General features: G+C 41.0%; 1 protein-coding gene across 1 annotated transcript in view; it reads left to right on the top strand.

Annotated features, from left to right (window-relative positions):
• The window catches only part of prkd2 (protein kinase D2), a 31,690-nt gene extending 15,842 nt beyond the window's left edge, over positions 1-15,848 (top strand). The window contains exons 2-19 of the mRNA XM_020088246.2: positions 5,742-5,880; positions 6,225-6,356; positions 6,480-6,679; positions 7,025-7,208; positions 7,326-7,397; positions 7,577-7,594; positions 7,721-7,880; positions 7,968-8,079; positions 8,575-8,652; positions 8,736-9,054; positions 9,771-9,823; positions 9,923-9,995; positions 10,282-10,388; positions 11,583-11,744; positions 11,949-12,047; positions 12,156-12,423; positions 13,245-13,330; positions 14,312-15,848. Of these exons, the coding sequence (XP_019943805.1) occupies positions 5,742-5,880; positions 6,225-6,356; positions 6,480-6,679; positions 7,025-7,208; positions 7,326-7,397; positions 7,577-7,594; positions 7,721-7,880; positions 7,968-8,079; positions 8,575-8,652; positions 8,736-9,054; positions 9,771-9,823; positions 9,923-9,995; positions 10,282-10,388; positions 11,583-11,744; positions 11,949-12,047; positions 12,156-12,423; positions 13,245-13,330; positions 14,312-14,536 (2,487 nt within the window). The 3' untranslated portion in view covers positions 14,537-15,848. The remainder of the gene's footprint in view (positions 1-5,741; positions 5,881-6,224; positions 6,357-6,479; positions 6,680-7,024; positions 7,209-7,325; positions 7,398-7,576; positions 7,595-7,720; positions 7,881-7,967; positions 8,080-8,574; positions 8,653-8,735; positions 9,055-9,770; positions 9,824-9,922; positions 9,996-10,281; positions 10,389-11,582; positions 11,745-11,948; positions 12,048-12,155; positions 12,424-13,244; positions 13,331-14,311) is intronic.
• The last annotated feature ends 433 nt before the right edge of the window (positions 15,849-16,281 follow it).

The following is a 16,281-nucleotide window of genomic DNA, read 5'->3' as shown; positions in this document are numbered from 1 at the left end:
TACTGCTTCATTGAGAAGTATCCTAAACTTACTGATGTGTAAACCTGGTGATGACTTTGTTTGTTTTTCTGAGTGTGTGTGTGTTTGTGCAGCTTGGTCGAATGTGGCTGAGCTGCCGGAGGGGAAATGATGGGGGGGGGGGGGGGTTGAAAAGCAGAAGCAAGCTGGCTTTCTCAGCAGGACATAAAAGTCTTTGTATTCTTCACACAACATCTTTATATAAAAACAGTCTATATTAAGCTCAGGTCTACAACCGCTCGACGAGCCCTGGAGGTTGAAACCGACTTTGCTGGACATCAGTGCTGGTTGTATTTTGCATACATGCATCAGTGCTTTGATGAGGGGATGCTAACCTGTCGCTGAAATGTTGCTGCTGTTGTTTTTCTTGCACAACCAAGATATTTTAGTTTTATCTTGATTTGTCTTTGAGCAAATAAAACCAGAGATCATCATAATTGCAGTTCTACAAGAAATGTTCCAGTTTGTCTGCACTTGCCGCACCTCAGACAAAACACCCCAATCACTACCTCCGTGCTCGTGACCTGAGTCATACGACCAGGCGTACACAGAGAATGTAAAATTGCTGCCAGCGCCGTGATATCACATGTGTCTTGTGTGTTTAAATACAATGTTTCTGAGCTAGAATTTCTCTCACAAAAGCCCTATGCCATGACATCACGCTGATATGACGAGAAAGATGTGTTCACAAAACGTCAACGGTATCGTTTCTTTTGTTTGTTATTCCGAATGTTGAGATTCTTTTGTGATAGTGTTTGTTTTTCATTATGAGTCATAAAGTAATCTGGACAAAGTTGTTTGCTCTTACTTACTGACAGCAGCAACGGCACATACAGAAAGCCATTGCCATTGTTTAGCATGTCGGCGAAGTGATGCTGCATCTGTGGAAAAGTTAGAGACATGGTTATTTATCACTAAATTTATCACTGTTTGAATAAGAATTCAAAATGCATGTGAGTTTGATGGCTCATTGCAGACAGGTATCAAACACTAGGCAACATGTCTGCATCAATGTGTGCCTCTGTCTAATTTTCCTAAATGGTTTATGAAAATACTAACCCATCCAATAGGTTGATATAAAATGTGCCAAATGATTAGACTCAATAAACCTCTGTTGAGGTATAATATTGCTGAGGCTAATACATCCATATTCAAAATGAATTAGAGAATAATACACAGATGTACATGAATGCAGACGGATGGGGAAATGGAGATACAGACTCTTTAAAGTTGTCTTTCTCTATTTATACTGTTTAATTAATTTGCTCTCGACTCATTCTCCTTCCACTTAAAGTAATTGCATCATGCCCAGAACAGAACAGGCAAACTAAATGTCACATTACACATAGGACGGACAACAGGGAACAGAAAATCAAGATGCTGTATGTATCATTTTCTCTGGCCTGTTGCATTGGTCAGGACGCTCTACTGGTTGTACTTTACATTAAATCAGCTTGGGAGCAAGGGAGTGGACCACATAGTGGACAGTGTTATTGGAAGGTTAAACTCAGACAAGATGACAGAATACGAGACCAAATAAGAATAAAAGGCTGGACAGCCCAGAAGAAAAGTATAAGACAGAAATCAGGTGGAAATGAGTGATGGGAAACAAATGGAGGGGCTGGGTTAAAGCAAACCTTGAGTCCATAATTCATTTCAGTCATAATGGCTTCATTGGCCCAAAGAGCTGCAGGAATAGTGCAGGCGACGCCGAGTAACCTGATCCCTGGTAACCCAAAGAAAGCAGCCAGGGACACAGCCCTGTCTCCAGGCAAACCACACTACTCTATACCACAGTACATATGATAATATGACCAGCTCATTGTCTGCACACTGTACTCCCACACACAGTCGGCTGCAACAGTAAACCCCTGACCTCTACCCTCGTATCCAGTGTGCACATAAACACACAGATATGATTATGTAATTGCATTTCACCAAGTTGACAAACAGACAGACGTAATGTGTTGGGCGTCAGTGCTTGTTCCAAACTGTACTCTCACTGAAAACTGTAAGAAAAGAAGAAAATCATATTTTTCTCAGAGGGAGCTGTGGTTTTGGGGGGATTTGGGATATTGTGATTTTCAGAGGAGCTGTAAAGACTCGTAGTCGGCACAGATGTGACAGCTGCAGTTGTGGTCAGTGCATTGTGTACGTTTTGGAGAGTCGGCGTAGGACAATGATTTGCAAGAAGGGGCTGTAACAGTGTGGGGTTAATGGCAGGGAGGCTGGAATCAAATAGCACCATGGGGTTTACAAATGACTTAGGCTGAGGGTTTTCTGTGGATTTGGGCCGAGCTGGCAGTCTCCTCTGATCTGGGCTCTGTGGGTGTTGGTAATTGCAAATGGCAGCAGTCGGTCTTATTTGCAGCAGCCCCAGGTACTGATGCATTACATGATTCACTGCTGTCACAGAACTTATGGGTTTTTAAGTCTGGTGTCAGGAAAAGTTTGGAGCCTTGACTTATTAGTGTCTGTGTTGTCTAGTTTAACCACAGACAGAAATATTTGTAGTGATTTGCTGGGGTTAACAGGCCTGTTCACTTAATTTACATAAAACCGATTTCCTCTTGCTCTCTTTTGGTATTTAGACATGCAGACAGTTTTGGTTTTATCTGGCAGGCTTTTGAGATATCCATCTCAGAGGTGTCTGCCTCCACCACTGTATGATATGATCAGAATTTCTTTTGTGTTGCTCACAGCACAGAAAGAAATTGCAAAAATTCAACATGAGCATCCCTCTCCATGCAGATACACTGCATACCAACTGGGCCGACGCCGTCTTGAGCATTCATAGTTGTGTGTAGGTGTGTGTGCATCGCTCTGCAATTATACCGGTGAATTGCTAGTGGCAGTAGAGTTTCTAGGCTACTGTGTTGAGTTTCCTCCGGTTTCCAGTTTCACATTATTTTTACAAAGTCTCTGGGGTCTGTGTTGATCTCAGAACAATGGCGAGTGTTATCGTGTTGGAGCTGATAGATATTGAAGCACAAAAACGTTTTTTGAAGAACTGCAACGAAGAAAAGAAAGACTTCCCAAGTGAGGCAAAAGCAGGAGATTCCAGATATACTGTCTGCTGGATATGAAATGCTACCAAAGAGTCCAATCATAGCTCCTGAGGTCTGAGTTGCCTCGACGCGTAGTAAGATTTTTTGGGAGGTGCACATCAGGGTACAACGCAGGGGTCTGTGTAGAGTACATGTCTAGACGTAGGCTACGCTGGACTGCGTATTCGACGCAGAATCTTAAATTGGGCTTATTCTGAATAATCCAGAGGCCTCGGCTGAACTAGATTCACAGGAGGTGCTACAAGAGAAACAGACTGTTGATAGTTTGTTTTATGAATGATTCAGAGTAATGGATTTTTGGACGTGAATTTGCTGAATTCTTAAGATTCTGTGACAACCGCTAATGAAGTGTAGGCTGTGAGCCAGTTCAGGCAGCTCAACTTGAGTTGCTAGTTTCTCTTTTTTGACCATAGGAAGAAAAAATATATGTAATTTGAATGGACATCACAAATAAATGATTTGTTATAGCTAGCCTTCTTACCCTGTTAATTAATTAATTCAGAGTCCACGCAGCCAGGCTCAGCTGTCAGTCATGATTTTTTGCCTCAGTTTTATAGCATCAAATGTATTAGACTTCAGTGACCTATACCGTAGCAAGACGCTTTGGCTTCACTTTTCAGTAGCAGTCAGGTCGTCCATCTTTATTTACAGTCTATAGTCCAGCCCAAAACATAAGATCAAACTATAGCTAAAGAATATAGTGAAGAATTATTAGCGAAAGAGCCAGAATTTTTTCCTCAGGAGTTAAGTGGTAAGACAGCCAAAAACATTCTGGCTTAAGTTTGTCTAGTGGTCAAAAACCCGAACAATTGTCATTGTTGTGCTGTACTTGCTGATGTATTAAGAGGCTACATGCTTGCTCACAACTTACTGCATCAACTTTAATAGTAGTCAGATTTCTGTGGTTAGTCTAATACTAAAACTAACCCCCAGTTTTTGGAAGTTTAATGTTTGTTTAGTACTGTAAGAGAAGGTATATTTCCTTTCCATTATAATTAAGGTCAATATTCTCATCTTTGTTTTGTTCTGTACTTTGTCATATTTGGTTGGCTTTTTATCATAGATGCTTATACATCTTACATACCTCTTTCCCAAAGAGTTTGTATTCCTCCTTCATGTGCTAAAGTCCTGTGTCTTTATTGTAAATTGATGTCAAACTCTGTACCTTGAGGATTTTGTACATATTTTTGTGAAAAAAACTGTGGGCTTTTTGTGTCTTGCTGTTGATTGTGTGGTCAGTAGCAGTGGCCGACTGATGGGGCGTGGTGGACTCACTGTGTAGTTTGGCAGCTGTACAAGCCAGGCTGGGATTTTAGATGTGGTGATGTGGAGTGCCTGTTGGGAAACTGAGAGGGGTGTGTGTGTGTGTGGGTGTGTGTGTGTGTGTTTACTAGAATAGATGGGAAACGGGGGTGTGATGCTCCTCCTAAGGAGGGTGTGTCTGTTGGTAAGTGAGGAGGGGTGTGTGTGTGTGTGTGTGTGTGTGTGTGTGTGTGTGTGTGTGTGTGTGTGTGTGTGTGTGTGTGTGTGTGTGTGTGTGTGTGTGTGTGTGTGTGTGTGTGTCATTGTGTCATTCCAAAGTGAAGACCAGGGTTCCCCTTCCTGTAAGTTAGAAGATAAATAGTATATCTCTACTCTGGTACAACAACAAGAGAGAGGAGGAGGATTGTGTGCACGTGTGCATCTGTTGTCTCATATGTTCCCACTAAACAAAATTAATTTTAAAGCTGTGTATATATTGTTTCCTGTGGCCACTGAAGTGAACCCGACATTATTAACTATTTAGGAGAGCAGGGTTTCCCCTCGCTCTGCTGGCTTCTGACTGACACTTCCATCTCTCATATTCCTGGAAGAGCGTGTGTGTGTTTCTGTGTTTGTCAGTCTAAGTAGTTTATGGCCGATGGGAAGATAGGATAATGTTTCCCCCTTTGTCTAAGTTTCCACATTGACCAAGTTAATTTGAGAAATTCCCCCTTTGTCACTTATTTATCAACGGTTGCAATGTGTGCGTGTTTGTGTGTGTGAGCGCTGTCTGCTAGTAATTTAAGGTGCCTTGCAAAGCAATGTATGATAGAATAAGTTCAGGACATACAGACATTCCTGTGTTGTGTTTGTACATTTATATATTTCCCCTTCTCTTGCAATTCTTTTGCAATTTATATTTAAGTTTATATTTCATTTCATAAATATAAAATATAAATATAAAAGTTTGAGAAGTTCCTCTGCCGATGAGCCTAATTTTAAGTTATTTAAGGAGAAATGTTAACTGTAAACTATCAACTTTGACAAATCAATTAAAAAATATTTTTAGAAAAATAACATAAAAAATTAAAAGTTAGTGAACTTTTGAATGAATGTTTGAATTGACAGGGTGAAAAGCAAAACATCTTGAGTCATGTTCTATCCTTAAATGTTTTGTGAATGTTGAATCTGTTCTGTTTCATCCGATGGTTTGTTTTCTGCCACTTCCGCTGGATGGTTCCTTCCCTTTTAGTTTTAATGTGAACTACATTCATAAATCAGATTTTGTTGTTTTTTGCTGATACAAAACCCCAAATGATAACTGATAATAATAACAGTAAATGATAATATTGATCAAAATTCTGTCTGTTTTACTAACATCCATGTCTGTCATGTTTTCTTTCTATGCTCTAGTTCCCAGAATGTGGATTCTATGGCATTTACGACAAGATCTTGCTGTTCAAACATGATACAACCACCAACAACATCCTGCAAATGGTTAAAGCTGCTGGTGACATTCAGGAGGGAGATCTGGTGGAGGTGGTGCTCTCTGGTAAATAACCTCTTCCTGTCCTGTCCTGTCCTGCCCTGTCCTGTCCTGTCCTGTCGTCTCCTGTCCTCTCCTGACGTCTCCTGTCGTCTCCTGTCCTCTCCTGTCCTCTCCTGTAATCTCCTGCCCTCTCCTCTCCTCTCTTGTCCTCCCCTCTCCTCTCCTCTACACTGAAATCAGTTCTTATCAGATTATTTTACTTCATTGTTTCAAACTGTAAAGAAGATTGTGCATCTTTTTTTCCATCCTGTTTCCATCTAATCAAATTTTATCCTGCTCAGTTACTGTAATGTGATCGTATCTTGAACCCCACTGTGACCACACTCTATCTCTGTTATCTTTTTCAGCGGCAGCCACATTTGAAGATTTCCAAATTCGGCCCCACGCGCTCAATGTGCACTCTTACCGGGCCCCGGCCTTCTGCGATCACTGTGGAGAGATGCTGTTCGGTCTGGTCAGACAAGGGCTCAAATGTGACGGTGAGGCCTTTAACACTGTCCATCATTTTTTTCTGAGAAATGAATTGTGACACTCACCTAATACACTCCATCTTCTCCTGCGCCCCGCTCTGCTGGTTCTGTGATGCACGCTGTCCCCTGCAGGATGTGGACTGAACTACCACAAACGCTGTGCCTTCAGCATCCCAAACAACTGCAGCGGAGCTCGCAAACGCCGTCTCTCCACCACCTCCCTGAGCAGCAGCCAGTCCCTGCGGCTCTCAACCACAGAGTCTGTGTACAGTGTGGGGACGGCCTCCACCTGCACAGAGGACGTCACTCTCATCCGCTCACACACACAGATGGTACGAGAGGACTCATGCACACTGCTCCTGTCAGTTTTAGACCAGTAAAGTGAAAAAGACACTCACCTGGGCAACATTTATTTGACAGCATCGTTTCATGGTGCTTTTTCATGCTGCTCTCTAAAACAGACCAGAACAAAATAGATATTCCCTCCACCAAGTTTTGTGAAAATACATTCAGTTGATTTTGTGTAATCTTGTTTACAAACAAACAAAATAACCAACAGCTGGGAAAACATAACCCCTTTGGCCGAGTATAATTTGTTATTTACCAAAGTGTGTTTTATTTATTTTCTCAGACAATCTGTTTCATGTTTAACCTTATTTCCTCTCCATTATGCTCAGCCACGGACTCCTAGCGAAGCCCGACGCTTCTACACGGGCCGGCCTGTTCACCTGGACAAGATCCTAATGAGCAAGGTGAAGGTTCCCCACACGTTTGCCGTCCACTCCTACACACGTCCGACCGTGTGCCAGTACTGCAAGAGGCTTCTCCGAGGACTGTTCAGGCAGGGCTTACAGTGCAAAGGTGAGCACAGGCAACAGAATCCCATTTGAGGATGTCCAGTGTGATGCAGAATATGAGCTAAAACTCATCAGATTACATGGAATCTGATCAGAATGATTTGTGTTTTATTTTTCTCAGACTGCAAGTTCAACTGCCATAAACGTTGCGCATACAAGGTTCCAAATGACTGCCTCGGAGAAACTATCGGAGGTGAGGAAAGATATCAATCCGTCAAGTTTGTTTATGACTCTTTTAACCTTGCACTGATTTGATGAAAGCATTGACTACTCATCTGCACGATTCCATTGTGAGAACTTAAATAACTGTATGAGATATATCAAACCTAACAAGACCGAAACTCACTGGCACTGATGTTTTTATCTTCTCAGACAACAGAAGTAACTGCGGTGAGTATCATTCCTGCTCTGTACTCATGCAGCCAGTACTCTGCTTACTAATAGCATTTTTAGCACACTGTAACTTTGAATGAAGTTCCTTTCAACCTCCTCTCTCTTTTTTTTTCTCTGCCTCAGATATGTTGAGTCCCAGTGCCGATCCTGAGGTGCCCATGGACTACACCAGTGACTACGACACCTCGGACAAGTCATCAATGGATGACTCAGATGAGTCCTGCAGCATCCCGGGGTCCTTTTCTCCTGAGAACAACCAGGACGGAACCAGTGGCGATCAGAGGTATAAAGAAAATGCTGACGTTTAAAGAAAATCTTCAAGTTCTTAGAGGAATGCCAGAAACTCAAACTCACACTTTGCCTCTCCTAGTGTTTACATCCCGTTAATGAGGGTGGTACAGTCAGTGAGACAGACGACCCGTCGATCCAGTACAGCGATCAAAGAAGGATGGATGGTTCACTACAGCAATAAGGACACACTGGTAAAAGAAAGTTTTGTTGTTGGTCTGTTTTCTCTGTTCACTCTTTTCTGTGGCAATCATTTCCCCTCTAATCATATGCCTTTATGGACTTTATTACTTCCTTTTCCTTTTCTATCCGTGCTTGTTTGTGAGAATGCATTTATGTAGAATAACACTATTTATTTGACCTCAAAGAAAATTCTCTTCCTCTGTAGACTTTTCATGAACTTGCTCTCTCTTTCCTTTCTTTCACTTTTGTCTCTTTCTGTCTTTCTCTTTGTTTCCACCTTCTCGTCTCGCAGCTCACCGTCCTGCTCATCCTTCTTCGCTTCTGGCCTCTCTTTTCTTCCTCTGGACATCACCTCCAAACTTGAAATGCATCCATGTTGACCCGCGAACCTTGACCCCTGATCGATGCCCCACCCCTCACCCTCCATCCTCTCCCTGTCCCACTCTTTCTTCAATGTCTTGTCTTTGTTCTCCAATCTCATCCCACCCTCCTCCAACCTCCAACAGAGAAAGAGGCACTACTGGCGTCTGGACTGTAAGTGCGTCATACTGTTCCAGAACAACACTTCCAACAAATACTACAAGGTAAGTAGAGTTTACTACACACTAATCATTGATATGAAGTGGGCATTTTTTTATGACTCCATCTTTTGTCCATCCTCTTGCAGGAGATTCCTCTGTCTGAGATCCTGGAGGTTCGTCCTGCTGGTAACTTCACCCTTGTGCCCCAAGGCACGAATCCCCACTGCTTTGAGCTCATCACAGGCACTATGTGCTACTTCGTAGGGGAGGACCCCAACACCCTCCCCTCCGTGACACCCAGCACTCCCCAGACTCTTCCCGAAACCCCTCCCTCACCTAGCCAGGTGGCGCCCAATAGCGGCATTGGTCTTGAGGTGGCCAAGGCGTGGGAGAGCGCCATTCGCCAGGCCCTCATGCCTGTCATCTTTCAGGATGCGCCGCCAGCTGAGGGGAACACACCTCATAGTAAGTTGAGCCGAATGTAGGTGGTATATTTTAGATAGGTATATGTGGGTATGTCAGCTCACCCCTAAGTGTTGGCCAATAACCTATGTGTTAAAAAATGCCTTTACAGTTCTTTGTGCAGTTTCTGTGTTGACTGCTGATCATAGGTAATTCAGTCATCAGGAGAGAGACACTGTTCCTTGTAAAAGCCTCTGCACAGATCTCAAAATGTGTTCCTCAGGAAACGCTAAATCATGGAGGAAGCTGTTATTTACTTTATTAATTCATCTGACATGAAGTATTTCTTTAATTGCCTCCAGATCAGCCAATAGCAAAATACAATTGCAATAGCTGGGTTTCAACCAGTAGAGGGCAGTTGCAATACATATTTAGAAGACAAACACATTGTACATTGTACATTTCAACTATTTGCACTAAAATGTCAAGATTTGGACTTGAATCAATCAACAACACATCTAAATACCTGTAAGCATTGGTTTAATACAGGAAATACAATTGAAAGAAATCGGTCTAGGGGTTTATTTACTATTAAATATTCTAAAACATGAGTGTAATTTTGCTATGTAACTATGGCACTCTTAATCAACAAATTGCCAAATGTAAAAAACTTGATTTGCATCAGTATATTTGAAGTATTAAGTAGTAGTAGGAGCGCTACTTAATTAATGAATCGTCATAAAACTGTATAACCTCTGCTTTGTCCCTGTTTTTTATAGGACAAGCCTCTATCAGCATATCAGTGTCCAACAGTCAAATCCAAGAAAATGTGGTATGACTTTATTTTTTGCATTGTTATCAATTTCCTTTAATCTTGAAATACATTTACACACAGAGAATGATAATGACTGAACTCAACATATTCCTACAGGATATTGGAACAGTGTACCAGATTTTTGCTGATGAGGTGCTGGGATCTGGGCAATTTGGAGTAGTGTATGGAGGTATGGAGACTGTCAGATCTGCTCTAATCTTCACTTCACACTTCTGAATTTCTGACTGAACTAATGGAAGTGGAGTTGTATTATAGGTAATGCAGGCACCAGGTTTTGACATTGATAAAAATATCAATTTTGATTTGATCCATTTACTCTATAATGAGTCCTACAGTGTCACAGTACATGAAAACAATTTTAAGTACATCCCAAACTGTGTATAACTTAGCCCAATTCATGTCTACATGTGAGGATCAGTTCATAACGTTTTACCAACCCTTTCTGTCATCATCAGGAAAACATAGGAAGACGGGGCGGGACGTAGCGGTTAAAGTCATCGACAAACTTCGCTTTCCCACCAAGCAGGAGAGCCAGCTGAGGAATGAGGTGGCCATACTGCAGGTAAACGCACCCAGGTTTTTGTACACACATACTAATGCCAACACAGTCAAGGTCTTTGTCCAAAAACCTATTTGCATCTTCCCCAGAGTTATTTGAGCTGTTTGGCATCAATTCTTTTTTTTAATACACAGTCTCAACTGGAACATGTCCTGAAATCTTCGCTGTATATAGGAAATTAGTTATGTAAATTAGGTTGTGCACATGCATGTGAAAGATGCTGTTATTTACTACTGTACTGTTCATAGAGACAAAGATAAGGCTTTATTGACGTCACTGGGCTGTGACTCTCAGTCATTTATGTAACCAACAGAAATTAAATGAACTGAAAAAAGTGGTTCTGTGGTTACAAGGAAACGTCCCCCCACACTCACAGTACATGTGAGTGTTTGAAAAACACAATATTATCAATGCAGGAAGACATTCAGTTTCGACACATTAGCCTGGGATTTTTGCCAGATTCCCATCTACCAATATCCCAAAGGACAGAGTTATCTGATAACTGCCTCTGCAGTTGCGTCCTATGCTTCAAGAAATCATTTTCGATTTTCCATAGACTTTTGTAATTTATTTTTGTTTGATATTTATATTTAATTTTTTAGTGACACAACAAACAAACAAATAGCACACTGTTCAATCAAATATAGGCTCTAAAGTTTAGATACTGATCTCAGTTGTTAAGATGACGGAAAGTCAACATGACTTGAGATGAACTTCATGAAATTCAGTTACACTTCCTTGCCCTGTCGGTTGGGTTTCTCTGGTTTCTGCTCATGTAGAGTAGGTTGTTCACCAGCAGATGGAGACACACGCAGAGCCATCTGTCTCTTTACTGCCCCTTCACCTCCATGGTTATTTATTTTTTCAGATTAAAAAACGCAGGATTCCAGTGAAATACACCAGTGAAATGATGCCCTTCTGAGTAATGATGACAGTTGGGATTTAGCATAAACCAACCAGTTTTCTGTTCCCCTTTGTCTGTGAGTCACATTCCTCTGTGGTTTTCTGTCGTGTGCTGAAATCTGTCTGTGGTGTGTCTAGCTCACTTTTTTTTCCTTTCAGTTCGTACTTCTGTCACTTCTCATCCACTGCTCAGCCCTCTTTTGCTCGCTATTACAACCCCCCTTTGATCCTTTTTCCTTCCAAAATACACCCTGTTTTCATCACCTTCTTATTTCCTCCTCTCACATCCCTCAGAGTTTACGTCACCTTGGCATCGTGAACCTGGAGTGCATGTTCGAGACCCCAGAGAAAGTGTTTGTGGTGATGGAGAAGCTCCACGGTGACATGCTGGAGATGATCCTCTCCAGTGAGAAGGGCAGACTGCCTGAGAGGCTCACCAAGTTTCTCATCACACAGGTGTGGAAGTCACAGCAAAGAGGGGATTTGTTGTGTGTAGAATTACAGTTGTGCACTACCACTAGTGTTGAATTATAGAGTGAAAATACTGAAAATGCTGCTGTATGCTGCATTGACCTACTTGCACAATTTGTGTGAACATGTCGTCTGATGTTTGGGCACACTGTTGAAGTGATCATCCTGTGTTTGTGGTCGTAACTGTAGATTCTCGCAGCTCTGAGACATCTGCACTTTAAAAACATCGTTCACTGTGATCTGAAACCAGAGAATGTGCTACTTGCCTCTGCTGATCCCTTCCCCCAGGTACACACGCAAACAAACCCACACTCAAAGCTCAGTGATTTCTGCATGCTGAAAAGTCAAAGCCTGAAAACCCCCTCCTGCTCTCTATCACTCGCCATTGTCTTTTAGGTGAAGCTTTGTGACTTTGGCTTTGCCCGCATTATCGGTGAGAAGTCTTTTCGTCGCTCAGTGGTTGGCACCCCGGCATACCTGGCCCCTGAGGTGCTGCTGAACCAGGGCTACAACCGCTCACTGGACATGTGGTCAGTGGGTGTCATTATGTATGTCAGCCTGAGCGGAACATTCCCGTTTAATGAGGATGAAGAAATCAAAGACCAGATCCACAACGCAGCCTTCATGTATCCACCCAACCCCTGGAAGCAGATCTCTAGTGATGGTAAACAGAGGGAGGGATGAGAGGGGAGGGTGGTTGTTGGACACACATAGAGAAGGATGTGGATATAAGCTCAGTCTGTAGCTTATTAAGATAAATGCACTATATGCAACAACCCTGCAATGAATCTACTCACATAGGTACATAGTTTTTTATGCCTCAAACAGCCAGTGACCGGAGGCATAATGTTTTCCATCGGTTCGTCCCATTCTTGCAAACACAATATCCAAGAATGCCTCGATGGATTTCTTTAAATTTGGTACAAACGTTCCATTGGATTTAAAGAATACATTATTTGATTTTGGAGATTTTTGGGCAAAAAGACCATTGTCTTAGGACCACCTCAAGAGAATCCTTTAAAATTTTGCACATGTGTTCACTTTGACTCACAGATTTCAGTGGTCAAAGATACAAATTGAAAAAACTATGTATATAGAGTAAAAGGCAGTATTTCTGGTTGCTTTAGAGAGGTGTTGCTTTGGCTTCCATTTATTTTGGAGGGTGTAGACTGCATTAGTTTTAGCTAGGTGTACTTGATAAAGTGGCAACTTATGAGGAAGGTTTTTCTCAAATCATCAGGACATGTCATTACAAGTTTGATAAAAATATAAGATTTTTTGTGTCAATGTTCTTAATCTGTGAGAAAACACTGCAACACAGGGTAACCATTATGATCATTATGATCATTGCATTGTATTTATACCTCAACTATTTACAGGCAGAGAAGATTTCAGATGTTAAACCTTGATATTTATATCATCATGCTCTTGTTCCTGTAATGTGACAGTTTGTCTTCATGGATGTTCATATCTTTGTGTTCTCAGCAATCGACCTGATCAACAATCTGCTGCAGGTTAAGATGAGGAAACGCTACAGTGTGGACAAGAGTCTCAGTCATGTATACTTACAGGTACATTCCACACAACATATGAAACTACTACACTCAAACACTTGGTTGAGAGCTTGCCAGACACTGTCTGTTGCTACTCATAGCAACAGACAGAAATTCACCTTTTGCTTTTTAAGTACTGCAGATCCCCTTCAAATGTGTGTGCATAGCAAGAAATGACAACTATGAGGAAGAGGAGTCTGCACTCATAACTGAGCAGAAAGATGGCTGCAGAATAAATAAACCTTATTATCACTGGATTTAGGTCAGTTTTAGGACAGACACAGGAGATGGAGGATGAAGACACTATAATGTGTTTCCAGAAGAGGCATCTGTTCTTAAGTGTAATGTGGACTCTGCTCTTGGGAGAACATCCGAACCATATTTTCATGTGGTATTTGTTTATTTTAGTTTTTACTTGTTTCTTTCACAATTTCCTGACTACAACAGAGTATTAGGGCAATATTAAAGGGAAAACAAATCTTTGATATCTAGAATAATGTTGTAATAGTACCAGTATAAAGTTGTAATATAATAAGAATAAAGTTGTAATTTAACAAAAAAAAAGTCATAACATTATTTCTTGCACAATCTTTTTAAAGTCCTGATTGTTATGATAATGTGGTGCTGATGTGCCACAACTTATTTTTGTTATTTGTAAAACTTATACTAAACTAAAGTGTAACTTAGGCGCTAGGATCATCTTCTAATATTTCCCTTGTGAAATGACTGTTCACAAAATTACAACTTTACTCTCATATATTTGAGACTTTATTCTCAAAATATTTTTTCTACAATGTGACATTAATACCCAGAGAGCAGATCAAAACTTTCCAAACGTTTTTAATTGTCTCAGACCAGTTTTGCCCCCCCCCCCCCACACACACACAGATTACTGTTGCACTATAAACACATAAAAACCTCTTTCACTTTGATCTAATTTCAAGGCTCCTGAAAACTGAAACTCCATCCCCGTGTTTATTCCTGTCTCTCATTCCTCAGGACTATCAGGCGTGGCTGGACCTGCGGGAACTGGAGACTAAACTTGGCGAGCGTTACATCACCCACGAGAGCGATGACAGCCGCTGGCAGATGTTTGCCCATGAGCACACTCTGCCGTACCCGGCTCACCTCGTTCCCCCTCCTCCTGAGCCGGGTTCTGACGATGAGGAGGGCGGAGAGGATGCAGATGTGCAAGGCCTCACAGAGAGGGTCAGCATCCTCTGACAAGAGACACAGACGACTCAAGATCATTTAGGAAGGAAGAGGGAGAAGGAGATGCTCAACCTTAAGACATCAAAATGCAAAGAAACATGTGGTTCCAGCTGTTTAGTCTGTGCCAGCAAGTTTACAGCAATGAATCCAATTTCTCACCTCCAGACTGAGTTCACCTAAACTTCCCTCTGACCAGTTACCTCTGCTGTGATTGGTTCACTTTAATCTTCTGAAATGTTGGACTCTTTCATATTGAAAACTGCTCAACTCTATAACACAATGACCAGGGGAGTCTTTGCAGATGAAATCCATGTCAAATCGTTAAATCCTGATTTGCCACACAAATTCAAAACAAAAATCTACCTGCTCTTTTATTCACTCAGAAAAATGCTTATTTCGTAGTAAAGCAGAAAACACTTTCCACGAGCGATCAAGAGAAGAATCTGGTGTGGGTTTCTTTTAAGGTATTTTTATAAACGAATATGAGTTTATATTAACAACGAAACTGCCTAAAAGAAGTTGCATTTGTTTTTAGCATCATTCAATTAGACTGACTGGAATCTCACTTCCTCTTATGTCTTAATTAAACATGGGTTCATTCGATTTTCAGCGGCGGAGCACTTTAAAGTGACAAAAGACTTCCTCTGTGCTGGTATAATCACTAATGTGATGGTGTGGTGTCAAACCCATCCTTACTCACAAATGCATTTACCATAAATTCATGTGCTGTAATGAAAACTGGAAGTATTGATCCGACGATGGCAAATCCTCCAGTAATTAGCACTTTTATGTTTTGAACCACAATTGACTAAAAGAAAATGTACGTGGGTAAAGCCGGCATTGTGGGTTTAAATGAACTCAAGCATCGGGGCTGTTTGTTACCTGCCATGACTCGACAGCTTCTGAAAGTCACATAAAATGTTTTGATCTGCAGCTGACATATTGTACAGAATTTGCCTCACTGGCTCCTGAAAGGTAAAACCCGCTTCCCGTGTGTTGAGTCACCCACTTTCACTCCATCTCTGAAGTCAAGAAGTTGTGTATTTCAGTGGTGAACAACACATCCTTAAAGTTGCCTGTACATAAGATTCACATATAGTGTCCATGAAGAGAAGATTTTATGTAGTTCAATTCCCTGTCACGTTGCATGTTTCTGTGAAGTAGAGTTATTAAGATACAATTTAAAACATACTGTAGTTATGATGGTCTATTATACGCATTTGTAACCTGAACTTGATGTAGTTGTCAAATATGTGTAGACTGTGTTTAACATGTTTGAATGATTCTAGCCCTTTGTATCACATAATACAAACATTGAACAATATTTTAATATTCGTCTCAGAGGTTTTATTTATTGTAATGTTCAGCAGTCTCAAGATAAAACACACACAGAACTGGGATATGTGGTGGTGGGGTGATGGTAGGGAATAGAAATATCTGACACCAATATATCAGCTGATATATATATATATATATATATATATATATATATATATATATATATATATATATAAAAAGGATGTCATTATCAAACCCTTATGACAAAGAAATGTTATGAGGGCTGCAATCTTACAGTTGAACTAAAAACCTTTTTGAAATATAACTAAAATCTAATAGCAAACACAGCTAAATATTTTCAACTTGAAGAGAATATAACATTTAAACATAAATGCACATCTGTGAAAGGTACCTGATGATGTGGGTCAGGCTCTAATACAGACAATCTGCTTTCGTCCGTGATATATTTAAGTAGTAAG

The sequence above is a fragment of the Paralichthys olivaceus genome, chromosome 11 (genome assembly GCF_024713975.1).
Source record: "Paralichthys olivaceus isolate ysfri-2021 chromosome 11, ASM2471397v2, whole genome shotgun sequence".
Classification (NCBI taxonomy): domain Eukaryota; kingdom Metazoa; phylum Chordata; class Actinopteri; order Pleuronectiformes; family Paralichthyidae; genus Paralichthys; species Paralichthys olivaceus.
This window is presented reverse-complemented; position numbering and strand designations above follow the sequence as displayed.